General features: G+C 38.8%; 1 protein-coding gene across 2 annotated transcripts; it reads right to left on the bottom strand.

The window, feature by feature from the left end:
* Positions 1 to 1,625: 1,625 nt before the first annotated feature.
* Positions 1,626 to 15,309, bottom strand: golm2 (golgi membrane protein 2). 2 transcript variants are annotated; one of them, XM_077593331.1, is made up of 10 exons: positions 14,140 to 15,309; positions 9,848 to 9,902; positions 9,607 to 9,709; positions 8,076 to 8,166; positions 7,795 to 7,912; positions 6,727 to 6,810; positions 5,694 to 5,972; positions 4,726 to 4,857; positions 2,898 to 3,065; positions 1,626 to 2,226 (listed from the first exon to the last, which is right to left on the bottom strand). In XM_077593331.1, the coding sequence occupies exons 1-10, from the start codon at positions 14,464 to 14,466 to the stop codon at positions 2,150 to 2,152; spliced, it is 1,434 nt and encodes a 477-aa protein (XP_077449457.1). In that variant the 5' UTR covers positions 14,467 to 15,309; the 3' UTR covers positions 1,626 to 2,149. The 2 variants fall into 2 exon arrangements, with proteins under 2 accessions (XP_077449457.1, XP_077449467.1); XM_077593341.1 differs by lacking the exon at positions 2,898 to 3,065 and having other exon boundaries at positions 14,140 to 15,307.
* Between the last annotated feature and the right edge of the window lie 788 nt (positions 15,310 to 16,097).

The raw sequence follows: 16,097 nt of genomic DNA, 5'->3' as shown, positions 1-16,097 counted from the left end.
AAAGGATTGGTAAACTTATTTATTTGTTGATTATTTGTTATTATTATTTATTGATTTTTTATTTGTTGTTGTCATTTGCGCACTTTGTGGTGAAGTTTTAAATCTCATTATACTTGTATAATGACAAAATTCAAATCAATAGTTGGTGAAACCTAACCCTCTCAGAGACAGTGGACACAGTGGACCGCTATTCAAAAGTTGTCACTTAAGACTAGTAATAAAAATATATATTTTTAAAGGCCCTTAACCCTTTGTAAGGCAAATGACTTTTAGGTCATGGGAAAAAAAACTAATTATTAATCACGATTATATTTTTTAAACATGTAAAAAGAATACAATATTATTTCATGACATAATTTTAAAAAATAATACATCCATGAAATTAATATGAATAAAAAGAGAAATATGCTGTGGTTATGGCCTCATGTTTCAGTGCAATTGATGGCGATGGACGTCCGTCTTGACTGATAGGGGCGCACACGATTGTTAGTGTCCATTTGCAATGTGATTTGCCGGCAACCAAGTTGCCTACGAATACGTTGCTAGATTGGACAGGCTCCAGCACCCCCACAAGATTGGTGAGGGTAGGCGGCATGGAATGAATGACTGAAACTGAATTGTAATTCGCTCACAAATGTGTTGGGATTTCTGTGTTGGGGTTAAGACATTTATAAAATTGTGGCTTTACATGTCACCGATCTCCTAAATGGAGTGGGTGTATGGGAAACAAAGTGCATAGATACTTAACAGTAAGGCTGTATGGCGCAAAAGCCCCTAATTTTAAATTTGTTCAATTACAGAGCAGTTTACAAAAGTGATTGCAAACCTTATAAATGTCAAACTTGAACAAAGACATATACATTTTTTGACCATGATCTGCTTGAAACAAGGTGGACAAATCTAATTCCAAGGAAGGTCGCCTTTAACAAATCACACAAACTGAACTGATCCTATGCACATGTGTCAAAGTGGCGGCCCGGGGGCCAAATCTGGTCCGCCGCATCATTTTGTGTGGCCCAGGAAAGTAAATCATGAGTGCCGACTTTCTGTTTTAGGATCAAATTAAAATAAAGAGTATAGATGTGTATATTACATTTCCTGATTTCCCCCCTTTTAAATCAATAATTGTAATTTTTTAACCATTTTTTTCTGTTTTTAGTTCAAAAATCATTTTGCAAAATCTAAAAATATATTTAAAAAAAGCTAAAATAAACATTGTTTTAGATCTATAAAAACTGAATATTCAGGACTTTTAATCCAGTTCTTTTAATCCATTTATTTAAAAAAATCTAAATATATCTAAAATGGTCCGGCCCACATGAAATCGAGTTGACGTTAACGCGGCCCGCAAACCAACCAGAGTCTGACACCCTTGCTATAGAGAAAAATATGGTCTTGGTTGAAATCCACAGTACTACTAATTTGGATGTAAAACTGACTTTACTAATAGATGGGTAAACATCAGTGTATTGTGCAGCACACACCAAAAAACTCTCAGCAGCACATTGGCATTGACAATAACATAATTGCGGACAGTTTTTCATGAGCGTCAGCGCTAGAATTAATTTATCTTTATGAGTCTAATATCCATTAGCAGTATCATTTAAAAAAAGAAGCTGAGCAACTTGTATGTTCACAAAAAATGATTTAATAGACGGTAAGCAAAGTCCTTGGCATTTTAAATGCTTTCCCACTGCCTAAACCTAAACCAGTAATGTCATCCTTGCAAGTGTCCAAAAATGTTGGTAAAGACTCCAAATGCCCGATTAATCTCTTTGAAAAACAGCTCAGCACAGCATCCAGAGAGGGAAAAAAACTAAGAACAAAACATTCCAATGTTGATGTGTCAACTCAGCAATTTTAGACTACTCAGCTATTAACTGAGGCAGTTCTACAGTAAAATAGTCGTCAATGTACAGCCGCCTTACTGACACTGAATAATGTTCTAGTCCAACTTAAATGTACTAAATCACATATCAATTAATTGTAGTTTTTGTTTTCCTTTGTATTGTTAGATTACATTATTCAAATGCATCAGTAGTAATCTGTTTGAAGAGGTGGTCAATGACTCTAAGGATGTAAACTGTGTTCCGAATTATACTGATGTCCAACAAAGTCAGGATGAGATCTAACTGTACAAAGTTCACATTCAGAGAATGTCGATGGCTTGATGTCGCTTTCCATAATCCACAGCCCGATCTCCTTGCATTTCTCGATCCTCGTCATCTGGAACAAAAGAGCAAAAAGAAAAAAAAGAAATTAGTTTTTTTTTGTCTCCACATTCCTGAAAATGAACACAAGGTAAAAATTATCAAATCATTCAGCATGTAAAGTAAACAGTAAATTAATTACAGCCCAAGACAGATGATGACATTTGTTTGTGTCCAAACAAAGCGATTAAACACAAATTAAAGACAGACATGGCCTCTAAAATGAGAATGAGAGTGAATTTTGGTATTTCGAAAGAGAACACTTTTTGTCAAACAGAAGAGAGCCATATTTATCTACATGTGGGTCAGCATTGACAGGTGCGATAGCGAAAAATGAAACAGAGGCAGGAGATGGCTAGTAAATCAGATTCACAAAACCCTGTATTCCTTGGTCTGGTTCCATGAGATGAAGAGAAAATTTCTTTAGCTCATTACTATAACTTCCTGGTTAATAATTCTGGACTGTGATGGGCTACAGTTTTTCTTTCAGCCCAGAAATACACTGTTATAATACGTCTGTTTGATGATGGATTCAAGGACCAAACTCATGGCAATGTTAGCTACTCTAATCACAAACTGCTGGGAAAAATGCTGGTGGGAGAAGAGGAGTGGAGTGAGGGGGTACATGAGGAATGGTGAATACACATCTGGACAAGCAGTCCTGTCCAGTTCCCCAGCCTGGCTCACCTTGAACGTCTTCCTCCCCACCATCACCATCCTCTTCCTCATTGTAGGCCAGCTCAGCCTGCTTGTCAGCTTCATACTCACCCACATTGCCATCGTCCCCATTGTAGTCCGCTAGCTTAGAGCCATGTTGCGGATCTACTGGGGACTCGATCTCATCAAAGAACCGGCCTGCAGGAGGCAGAGAAGGGGGGGCCCCATCAGGAAGGGAGAGAAATGAAGGCATCCAAAGGGATAGCAAGTAGGAGTAGTGGAAATATTGTTTAGTTGTTGTTAAGGGTTGAAGGATAAAGCGAAAAAGGGATGAGAATAGGCTGATTGAAGTGATACATCCACCTCTAAAGCTGATTATTTACTAAAAGAAATACTATACGTTTAAATTACTTATGGTTTGAAACTACAGTGAAGAATAGTGTCTATCTAATGAAAGTAGGCTCTTAAATGTAGTGCCATTCTGATGACAGAATGAAAAAATATGGAAAGTCTACAGGTCCAGATTGTTAGTGTATTATGTTTACAAGGTGCTAAGATCATAAGAAATCCTTTTTATGACGGTGCATAGGCATGTAAGTGGAACACATCTTGTTCTACGCAGACACATTCTGATTACTGAAGCGTTAGATGTTTTGAATGGGGCCTTTTCCTCATGAAGGGTAGTTTCCACATCGCATTTACACAGACCCCACCTCTTAATTCTTAATTTTTAACCCAAATGACCGTGGGAAGGCATAAAATAAATAAATACATGGACTAACGCAGACACGGAGAGCCAGAATCCATAAATAGGCATAGTGCTTGAAAAACTACAATATATATATAATTATAGACTAACGATCTTTCTGGGGGGATAATTTAAAAATAGGTTTGTAAGCATACTTTTCTATGACATAATGACATGAGGTAGGGAGAATAATATAGAATGACGAAACAGGAAGAGGAAGGGAACTGGTTTCAGAGCAGGAGGCAAGCGGGAGGAAAAGTTCTTCTGGGAAGTGCCATGTGTCTTTAAAAATCTGTACTCCAAGTACTCAGTGCCCCATTATACAGAAGGTCATAGCAGCAGACCTAATGATTCTTACAAAGACTTTGAATCCAAGAATCCATCATGATGATGGAAAATGTATCCTACTAAGCAATAACCAACAGGTTTATGAAATGTACCAACATAGATGTTATGATTAAACTAGTATTTTTTTAACGGAACCAGGATGGAGTAGACAACCAGAGTGCCTACTCTGAATAGCGAGAGACCCCAAAAAGTGTCAAGAAAAGTCAATTGATGTATTCTTGTACACACGTCACATATTGTACTATGAACGTGGAGTACAGTATAATCCGATGGGAATGGCAGTCCAATTTGCATTTGCACGCTGACAAAATATAAAGGTGGCCTTACAATACAAGATAATAAACCCACATTACAACAAAATATTTGTTCATAAATGGGCCACGCTGAACTATAAACCACAGGGTTTTAAAATTGGTGTGTGTGTCCGTGTATTCTGGTATATTATTGTTATTATTATTATTGTTGCTATTTATTTGGTTTGGGACCTCAATCCTATTTTTTAAAACCGGGTAGTTTGTGCTTGTCTGCAATGACTATCCTGCAGTGTGTCATGATACCAGATTATCTTGTAGTGAAAGGCCTCCACTTTACGTGTTCTTTAAGTTTATTTATATCCCATATATAACAAACCCATATACAAATAACGCTGTCAAAATAATATCTTTGCCACCATCCAATAATCATGCCGGACTTGGAAGGTTATTCTCCAACCTCTATTCAGAACCACAAATTTTGTAAAGTTGAAACATTTAATATACTTACTTTGGGGGTGGTGGAGTGCCGCTGCTGGGACTTGGTCTTTGCGGTGTGGTTGGATTGGGTTGGGTACCTGGACAGGGTTGCCGGGCAAAGGAATCCCCTTCAACCGTTCACCTCCAACTTTGACATCTGGGGCTACCAAGAAAAAGGAAAACAATCATTCTTCCTCTTTGCACATTGACATCGGGAGAACTGAGGAGGCGGGTGACCTTGTCGCTACTCCCTGGTTTTAAACTGAGCCAAGTCAGGTAACAGTTTATAAATAATTAAATATATAAATACATACCACGCAATGAGTTACTACTGTCTTTGTCTGTCTCCTCATTTGTGACACTAAAGCACTTCCATCAGTTGCCATTTACTGGTTGGTGGGAGCCACTTCACTTGCTATATTGGCAAAATTCAGCCTCCTTAACTGGTTCTCGATCTACTTTTTATTTTTATTTTTTACTTCTGTGTGTCGCCTCTGGACAGAAATAAGGAATATCTTACCATTTTGAAACCAGGAAGTCCTAGCGAAAATTCTTCGCCTGACTGTAATATACTGCCTAAGTGCATACATGCAGAACAACCCTGCAGCTGGAGTTTCAATTGAGCGTATATATTATAGTTCGTATGGTATAGTGAAATAGCAAAGCTTAGGGTCAGTGGAAAATGATTACAGTCTTGTTTCTTTGCAAAATGTCAAGTCCCTGCACGCATTACCAACCCCAACGAGTTTGCTGTCATTTCACCTTCACCACTGACGGCCAATCAAACATTTTTAAAAGATTTAACATTCAAATGTGATAGTCAGCCACATTTTAAGATAAGAATTGGGATTTTGCAGAAGGGCAGAAAAAAGACCAACTAAAAAAGTTTGAACAATCACATTCTGGGCACTTTCAATGCAACCCTTATAAAATAGCATCCAAGGTCATACATCTATTGTAAACAAAACACTCCAGTGTTGCTCTAAAGGGCAAATTTACCTCGTAGCTGCCTTTGTTGTTCACCCAGCTCATCTGCTTTGATATCTGACTTGTTGTCTTCTTCAAACACAATTGGCTTGTCTGCCATTTTAATTACTCCTGGGGCGGCAATCACAGCTACCTGGCCTTCCCCTCTATCCTGCTGGAGCAGTGGCTGGTCTAGAGATAAGCCCTGTGCCCCTGGGCCATCACCTGCCCCAACACCAGGTCCAGCACCAGCACCCACTACCACATCATTGGGTTCCTCACGCTTCTGAGTGATGGCTGGCTTCTTCAATTCTGTCAAAAAAGAATAATGAGAAACAACATGTGCAGTTATAAAAATTTAAGTGGACACTGTCCAGGAAGAGGAGCAATGGTCATTATAACCCAAATTCCAATAAAGTTGGGATAATGTCCTAATGTTCAAACAGATATACTATTGTTTTTGGCATATAATTATTAACAACACATTCCAAATATGCTGGAAGAGGTGGCAAAAAAGACTGAGAAAGTTGGGAAATGCTCATCAAACACCTGGTTGGAACATCCCACTGGTGAACAGGATAATAGGGAAAAGTTACAACAAAAAATATCTCTTCTTTGTAGTGTCTTCTATTATATATGATAGATGATATGATATACAAATCATTGAATTATGTTTAAATACAACATGGCAACTTTATTGGATTTAAGGTTGTGCATTGAAAGATCCTTTATATTTCTATGAATATGTTCCGTTCTATTTACAATGCACGTGGTGGGCAAACGATTGCACAAAGGGTCTGGGTTTTTGTTTCAACCCTATTAGAGGATACCTTTATTGCAATCTGGTGTCTTACAAGTGTATTAAGTTGATTGCAGTTAGGTGCCCCCTGATTCTGCAGAAATCTCATCAGTTAAATAAAATATGTGCTGAATCAGTTAGAACAAAGAATATCACCCAAACCGACCCTTGACAACCATTTTGCCCACCACTGCTATTTTCCGTATTATGGAAACACGTGTAATTAGTAAGTGTTCCCACATAACAACCAACTTGCGTGTTACTTACCGAATTGAATTTCATCAAGTTTTCCCACCTCACTCTCTTCAATACCGGGCATCCCAGCATCACTGCCTGGCTTACCCATCATATCTATCAGAAACAAGGCAGCAATATATGGTTCAGTTGTAATGAAGCCAGTGAGAATTTAATATTTGAGACAACACATACAAGCCAGTTACAGGACATGACACAATGTTAAACCACATTCTAAGCCTTTCAAACAAATAGGTATGGTGGAGACAATTGATGATCTGGTATAAAAGTGTGGTTGCTGTGGAAATAATTCGATGTGCAGCACACAAAACAATAATATACTGTAAATGATCAGAAAAATGTTTGGACACCTGCTCCAACTATAATGACTGAGAAGGTAATATAAAGTCAAATCGTCAACTAGTTATGTATGTGCAGTTGAACTGAATATCTTGTTATAATAGTGTATGGGAGATTAGAGTTTATCACAGGCTATGTTTGTTGCAAAGGTTTCAACTATCATTTGACTGCGTAAAGTACTGTAAAAGAATTACTAGAAAAATCCATGTCCTTTGAGCAAAAAGAGTCAGAAGCTTCGTTGTAGAATTTGCAATAAATGAGATGCGACAGGCGGCCAGGCGTTTGAGTGGTTAGGGCGTCAGCCACACACTTCCTGTGTGGAGTTTGTATGTTCTCCCCGGGCTTGTGTGGGTTTTCTCCAGGTACTCCGGTTTCCTCCCACATTCCAAAAACATGCATGGTAGGCTGGTTGAACATTCTAAATTGTATGGTGTGAGCGTGAATGGTTGTCCGTCTCTGCGATTGGCTTGCCACTAATTGTGCCCGATGTCAGCTGGGATTGGCTCCAGCAGCCCGTGCGACCCTTGTGAGGATAAGCGGTTCAGAAAATAAATGAATGAACAAATGAGAAGCGACCAAATGTTTGTTAATAATGAAATGGCAGCCCCATTAAGATTAGAACAGTGATAGAGCCTTGTAATTTTGTTGGAACTTGATAGAAAAAAAAGAATTAAAAGAAGAATTTTTCATAATATCATTCAACTAGACGTCAGAGCAAATGCAAGTCACTCTGGTCAGTACCTTTTAAATCGGGACTGTCACGACGGTGTGTTGCTGCTGTATGTCGCTCTTCATTTAGACCAACAGCTCCTTCCGCATGCCTTCCGGCCAATACAGTCTTTTGGCCATCGGCTGCATTCTAAGTTTTAAGGAGGCAACAAAAGTGAAGACTGATTGAAAACACAAGTTAAAAAACAAAAAAAGATCATGTTACATTGTGCGAGAAACAGTAAATGCTGATGTCAGACAGATTACTTAATTCACTATTACAGGTTATAATGTAATTATCAACAAATACTAACCCGTCTTAGCTTTATGACTTCATCTTCAAGAGTCTTCTTTGATTCTTCATACTCCATTTTTAATTGTGCAATCTGACGTCCACACTGTAAACTGGTGAATACAAATCATAACATTAAGTACTCATCGGAGATCATAGATTAGTAAAAAATTAAAGGCATAACGGTTCACATGAATTTATCGTTGCTTCGGATTACTTGCGTACCGTTTCTGTTGTTTTTTGTACAGAATTAATTACTATAATTTTGCAATCTAAACACTGTGCAGAATCAAAGTCTTGGGGGAGTTTCTCCACGAACCATTCAGTGTCGGACCTTTTGGACAAATTGGGCTGTTTGAGTCGCTTGCAGCTGTGACAAGTGATATCATTATAAATGCAGAAAAGAACCCTTAACTTCTGTGGGAGGGTTTCTACTTCACTACGGTGAGAACTTTGTGGTCATGCAAGGGAAACGCTAACCAAATAAAAGTTTCCAAAGCTGGAAAGACAACCTGCTAACCCCATTTTTAGCTGCTTACAGGGGGCAAGAAGAGCGATCTATGGGTGAAAAATGAATGTTGCGGGTGCACTTTCACTCTAAGTGCCAATTTACAACTGCAATGAGCCAACACATCCTCATTCACTGCTCGAGTGCACTCGGGAAATGCACGCTACCAAGCATTTTGCTTGCGCCAAACCAAATTTATTCTTTTCATACAGTTTTCATTGCTTTTTTCTTAGTAATTTATTTCCCTCCTTTTTATTGAAAAAAAAAATACAACCGATTACTTCAAGAAATACTTTAGTGTACCGTTACACGCCTACTAAAAATAACAGCAATTAATAAAATATTACATAGAGTAATGAATTGTTAATCTGGGACTGCAAATTAAATCCTTAATAAGTGAGCATTATGCACTGCGTTCATGATAACTACACAAATTTAACAACTGCAGGAAAAGAAAAAATGGATTACAAAAAATAACTAATATATATATAAAAATAATCGGAAGGATGGATGGCTCACTGAACCTTTATGCCAACGGCGGTCAATGACGCAAAGACTGAGGTATTTTCAGCATGAGATTGTTCCTTGATGAATGCCTTGAAAAACTAAGCGGTCCAGATAGATGAAGTATTAGATGTTTGCTGGATGACCACTATTCCCTTATAAGGCCGCAACATAATAAGGATGTAGTCTTATTTCGGCCAAGAGTCAGGGGGTAGAGTGAAAGGGCCAACCACCGGTGTGAGAAAAACTTCGCACAACCACTGAGTTCCACTGGAGACTGGCAAAGCATAGTAGCGTATTTTTTGGACTACAAGTGGCACTAACCAAAAAATGATATAAATGAAAGGGGGGGAGACATACAATTTGTACAGGAGTATAAGTAAAATTTTTGAGGAATTTTATTTGATAAAATTAAAAAATAATAGACATGCATTGATTCATTTTCTGAGGCGTTTTATCCTCACTAGGGTTTTGTAAATTTCAAACAGTGCAAAAATGACAAGAACGCTGAAAAGAATCCAAATGGAACACTTCCCCGTACCTTTCATATTCCAGCTTTCTCTCCAAGGTGGTTCTATTCTTTTTAACCTCTCTTATCTGATCTTCCAGTTTCAAAAACTCTTGCTTCAGATCACTCAGTTGCTCTATGGGCACACACAATACATATTTTAAACCCATTATAGTATTAGTTACCAAGCTTACACAGGTTATTCGGGTGTTGTTGTTTTTTGGGGGGGGGGGGGCAATGTTGTAGTGCCATTTGCTGGTCTATTGGATCTTACCCTTTAGCCTCTGAACTTCCGTCATTTGGGCTGTAAGGTCACCCTGAAGCTTGACCTAGAAAAAACATAGGGGAAGAAAAGTTAAAGAAAGGCAAATAGGGTCAATAGAGTATTATTTTGGTTTCATTCCCCCCAAAAAAAAATCACAAAATTTTTTTTTATTCGTCTTGTGTCCCTATAGAAAGTTCAAATATCGCAATTTAGTATAAATAATTGTCTCAAGCCTTGATTAATTTACTAGCCGATTCATCTTATTTTATTGCTAGCTCAAGCTATGACACTATGGAATAGCTGCTATTTATTCATTTTTCTTTGTGTATTTTGGACTCTGGCTTTTCAAGAAATAATCTATTATCATAAGTGGTAGTTATCATGACTAATGTAATGACAGCACATTAATGGCTGTGAGAAATTGTCCAGTTTTGCTTGTTTTTTCCTGAAATTTTCAATTTACCAATTAGAGTGGTACTTCGTATGAAATGCACTACATACCAAATATTCAGCGAAATTGTTCTGAAATAAATTCCAATTTATCAAACACAAAATCTCAAAATTTTAAAATGATCGTAATAGAGTTGCTCTCCCATCAAAACAAGAAGTACTATTGTTTAATTTAGTCTTAATTAAATCCTTTGAACTTCAATAACAAAAACCTCAGTAAAGTTTTGGAATGTGGGAACTATAAAACTAGCAGTGTTTAAATTGCATTACAGGACCTTGATAGCACTTAGCTTCAGTTGTTATAAGCAAAGTTCTTCATTTGAAATCCAAATCTCACAGGAATGAGTTTGCTGGTAGCCTATTTGATTTTTGATCTTTGTTTTCCCAAAATAGTGGGATTTCTTGCGTATATTCGGGGGGACGATTGTTTTGGAATGCAAACATTTTTTCAACCTGTGGATGCTCGTAAACAGACAGATGTAATGGTATTAGAACTCAAGGAAATAATCATTTGTTCTTTATATTTGTTTAAATGCAGCAATAATTAAAAAAATTCAAAAACATTTAAATGTATTATTTTTTTCTCCCAACACTACGTTGGCTTCTGCTTGGGGAGAATGAAGCTGCTTGTCCATGACGTTGGAACCGAGGAGAGTGAACTCTAGGGCATAGACTTCACTCTCCTCGGTTTCACCCCTGAGTCTAGAGCCTAGAGTCTAGGGGCGGACCCACTTGTTAGCAGCCACTAGGTCCGACAGGCGATTATTCTTTGTTTTTCATCATTTTTATCCAAGAAAGTTATGGGTGAGAGCGAAGAGAAAAAGTGTACTGTTATTAAATCGTTCACGAGTCTTGCTATTGCCCAGCTTGACGACAAATGCTTGCGTATGTTTACTCAACAGCCAAACATTTGCCTCCTCCTCAGTCTTCACCTAAGCATCTCAATGGAAAATATCTTTGCATGTCTTGTAAATTTTAATGGCTTAATAAATAATGTTCCCATGTTTTTTCGCATATATATATCCTACAAAATTGGTATACTTTTATAATTTTTAAAAGGTTTCATTTGTAGTATTGAGGACCTTGGGACAGTGGTAATGAATAAAAGCTTTACATGTAAAATCTGTCTGTACTTACGAAACTACCTCAGGAACAAATTAATTTCGTACGTAGAGGTAGTACTGGACAAATATTGCTCCTCCCTCATATTTCCAGTTTTAACAAATGATTTACCAGTTGAGGGCTAAAGGTAATATAAACCGGTGTATCCACCTGTTGCTATTCATAACACTGAATAGTCATGGATTCCTGTTTTCCCTACAACTGGCAGGCGACCAATCTAGGGTGTAGGCTGCCTTTCACCCTGAGTCAGTTGAGTTAGGCTTCAATAACCTACGCAGCCCTTACGAGGATGCACGGTATGGAACATGAATGAATGAATAAATGAGTTTGAATTATTCATCTAAAGATCAATGTATTTGTCTACAGTAGGGCTGGGCAAGCATTAAGTAGCAGCGGCTGTGGATCAGCCAGTGCCCAGCCACTAACATGTTGTCTGATTATCTCTTATGGGAGATGCCATGTTCAGAGGCTACTAGAAGCATGAGACAGCAAAGGACTGGCTAGGCCAAACTGGCGGCACAAGATTTGAGAATGGTAAGAAGGCCATGCAGAAGGGGACAAATGAAAAATAAACATTGAATTAAAAACAAAAATGTTTGGTCTCTGGAGGGCCTGCCATCCCATGAAGTGTGAAATTACACAGTCCAGCCAAGTAATTTCCCCCAGAAAATGGTATCTGCGGGCTTATAACTGACACTCACGCAATTGTCCTTATGTGTGTTTGCCTAAATCAGTAGCTATTATCACCCCCCTAGCTCTTTCATCAGTTGTGCAGCACAAAATAATAAATAAAAAATCGTCCAATGTCATAAATGAATCTCTCGATTGTAATTTTCTTGACTTTTCTGCTGTTTGTTCTGCAAATTTCGTTTCACGAGTCTAAATACATAACAATAAAATGTATTTTTATTTTTTTACAGTCTACCTCAAAATTTATATATGAAATAATGCAACCTGATACATTGAACTCTCTTGAATTTTATATTGTTGGACTTTTTTTTTCTTTGTTCTGCAAAGTTTGTTTCACTAGTGTAAATATAAATACATAGTATATTACTTTAAGTATTTGTTGCACTATACCTCTGGATTTTGTTGTTTGTAGCCCTTTCTCTTTCACTGTCATTGAGTTCTATGCTTCAAATCAATTTCCGGTGTAAAGGCTGACATTGAGTGATCAAGTTTTACTACCGTTGATGGTGATAGATTTCCAATCCAGTTTGACTGATCAAAAGATTGCTGCCAACCCTCCCAGATGGGAGGATTGGATGCCGTATGCTGTCAAAGCTAGGCAATCAGTTAATACTTTAAAAAAAAACTTTCAAAAACTCGATATTTTTTTTACCCTATTCCGATCCTTTGAAAATGATTCTACAGGGTCGGATTTACAATTACATGACTGGATCTGGGACATCTCTAGCGAATAATATATTTTAATTGTTAATACGTACTTGTCTAATTTTGAAAAGGCCATGTTATGCACATTGATATTTATATTAGGGTCCATCTTTGTTTTATCGAAAATGGATTGCTGAATGTTGTCTTATAGACACAAGGCACAGGTCCATTATAATATACCCGGACGAATATTATTAAACAGCACAAGTGTGACTTTAGTTTAGATTGATACAGTGGGTTGGACATTCTTAACCAAATATCCAGGAAAAATAAGTCAGTTGGACTTTTATGTGAGCAGACTTATCACAACTGAGCTCAGTGAAAGGTACCACAACCTTTAACAAACTTATTACCACACTTACAAGGAAGTCCATGTCTTTGTCCATCCGCCTTAGGTCAGTGTATTAGTAGGTAAACAAATGTATACATGGGCTTGGAATATATGTAGAGGTGGACCTTGTGATTACTTTAAAGTACAAATACATTTCAAGTAGTTAACTAAATGAATACTTTTTAAAAGTTTGGAAACTGCGGAGAGTGAATAGTCTTTGCAAAAGTGGTCTTAAACAAGGAGCCAAGGATGTAAGCAGTGTCTTTGATACATACCATTTTAGTCCTAATGGAATTACAACTGAGCCACCTGATGGTGTAGGGCAGGGGTGGCGAACAAATGGCTCTCAAGCTACATGCGGCTCTCGGCCAAAATGAATGGCGGCTCTTTGCTTCTTATCATATTTTGGATATACTGTGGCTCTTTGCCTCGTTTCATGTTTCTCTTATTTTTATTATCTTAAAACACACTCAAATTCATTCATGGCCCATTAAAGACAAATAAATTATATTTAAAAAAAGAATTTGGCAGATTGGATTTTTTTTATGCAGCTTCTGATGTAAGGTGTGACTCTGACCCTCATGTTAAGATTTTGCGAATGTTCATTTGTCTCTTGGTGTGCCCAACGTCTGACAGGTGACCTAAGTTCTCTCTCTGAGTTCATTCAAGTTAAATTTAAATCTGTCAAGTCTCTCTCCATGCACTCTGTGTTGTACTGAATAATGTCTCATTTTAGTATTAAACATCATAAACACTAGCTATTTGTTACTCTGTTAGTAGATGGTGAATTACAACCAATAAAATGTTTTTCCATTAAAAATCCAGGTTTTTGTGTTTTTTTCAGAGGGTGGGAACAAATTAATTTGTATTTAGTTCATTTCTATGGGAAACGTTGATTTGAGATACAAGTAAATCGACATACGAGCTCGGTCCTGGAACATATTAAGCTCATATCTCAAGGAATGACTATACTTTGGATAAAAAGGACTGGAAGGAGCCCTACCTTTTCATCCGTGCACTTTTTGACGAGTGCATCTCGGGCCTGCAACTTGCCCTCCATGACGCTGTAGTCTCCATCCTTCTTGTCCAGCTGCTTCCTGTGCGTGTCCACCTGCGCCATCAGCTCCGAGTTGCGCTTCTCCAGCCGACTCCTGGCCGCGTCCGTGCGCTTCACCCGCGACTGCACCTCCACCAACTCATCCAGTAAGCGGCCGTGCTTGTTGGAGACGTTCCAGTAGTTAAACGCCAGTATGGCGATGATCGCCATGAGGAAGATGAGGATGAAAGACGGGAGGCGGCCTCCTCGTCGGTTTGCACCGAAACCGATCATGTCCGATAGACAATTTCCAAGTGTCACTTGAGCTTGTTAACCTTCTCTGCTCAGAGCAAGGAGTTCCCTGGCATGCGACACATCCGTGTACGTGACATGCCGTGGATATGCGGCAATCGCTCAGAAAGAAAAAGCCCCAACGCAACTCATTAATGGTCAAGACTTCTCACATCTCTCGCATCGTCTCCCTTCCGCATAATGGGCATCCACTACCCCGCCCCCCCAGCCCAGTACTCCGCTCCTGCCCACCCACCCAATGTCAGCCCGAGGAGGACGTGGCCTAGCCCAGCTGGCAAGTGTAACACTACAACACAGCAGTCGAGACTCGGAAGTGGATTTCCGCACGGCTCCGTGGCAGCAGAGAGAGGACGCGCAAACGATATAGCTAACTCAGGCTATTTAGCATTAGCGGTGCGTCTTTTCACACAAATACACCAAAAATCCCAGTTTGACTGATACTTGTAATTGCTTAGAAGGTTAAATGCAACAATTCAACGCAAATATATTTGATTATGAATTAAGATTACGTTACTTCCACAAACACTGCAGTCCGACTCCGGTCCCTTTATTAGCTAGAAAACAATGAATGCAAATGCGAACGCAGTCGGCGTCTGTTCTCTTGTACCGGAACGTCGAGTTAATTCCAACACGCGATAATACAAACAGAATAAACCTTAGCAAACCTTAAGAATGCGAGATTTATTTCACATCGCTGTCTTTCAGCGTCTGTTTTCTATGTTGAGTCGAGTTAGCAGAGATGACCACAACGCTCCTTCGAGCTGAAGCCGATGTGACTTTCAAAATAAAAGCAATCGTTTTTGATCGATGTCGCGTGGCACTCTGAACGCGACAACCGGAAACTACATGGCTATAACTTAACCGTTTAGGGAAAGTGACAATTTTTGGTCATTTATTAAACTTGGCAATTAACAATTACTAAAAATGGTGACAATTCTTGGTCATGTATTAAACTTGACAAGTGACAATTGCCAAAAAATGGTGACAATTCTTGGTCATTTATTAAACTTGACAAGTGACAATTACCGAAAATGGGGACAATTCTTGGTCATTTATTAAACTCGACAAGTGACAATTCTTGGTCATTTATTAAACTTGACAAGTGACAATTACCAAAAATGGTGACAATTCTTGGTCATTTATTAAACTTGACATGTGACAATTACAGCGACCCAGTGGCTGAGTTGTTAGCGTGTCGGCCTCACACTGGGTGACTTGGGTTCAAGTCCAGGTCGGTCCACCTGTATGGAGTTTGCATGTTCTCCCGGGCCTGCGTGGGTTTTCTCCGGGTCCTCTGGTTTCCTCCCACATTCCAAAATCATGCATGGTAGGCTGATTGGACACTCTAAATTGCCCCTAGGTATGAGTGTGAGCGTGAATGGTTGTTTGTCCCCCTGTGCCCTGTGATTGGTTGGCCACCAATTCAGGGTGTTGTCCACCGCCTCTGGCCCGAACTCAGCAGGGATAGGCTCCAGCACCCCCAGTGACCCTAGTGACGATAAAGCGGTTCAGAAAATGGAAGAGATAAGAATCCTACGAGAAAAAACCCACGATCACACATGTAAACAACTCACTAGAAGGCCGTAGCCTAGGTTTGAACCAACGACTGTGAA

Source organism: Stigmatopora argus, chromosome 2, assembly GCF_051989625.1.
Source record: "Stigmatopora argus isolate UIUO_Sarg chromosome 2, RoL_Sarg_1.0, whole genome shotgun sequence".
NCBI lineage: Eukaryota > Metazoa > Chordata > Actinopteri > Syngnathiformes > Syngnathidae > Stigmatopora > Stigmatopora argus.
This window is presented reverse-complemented; position numbering and strand designations above follow the sequence as displayed.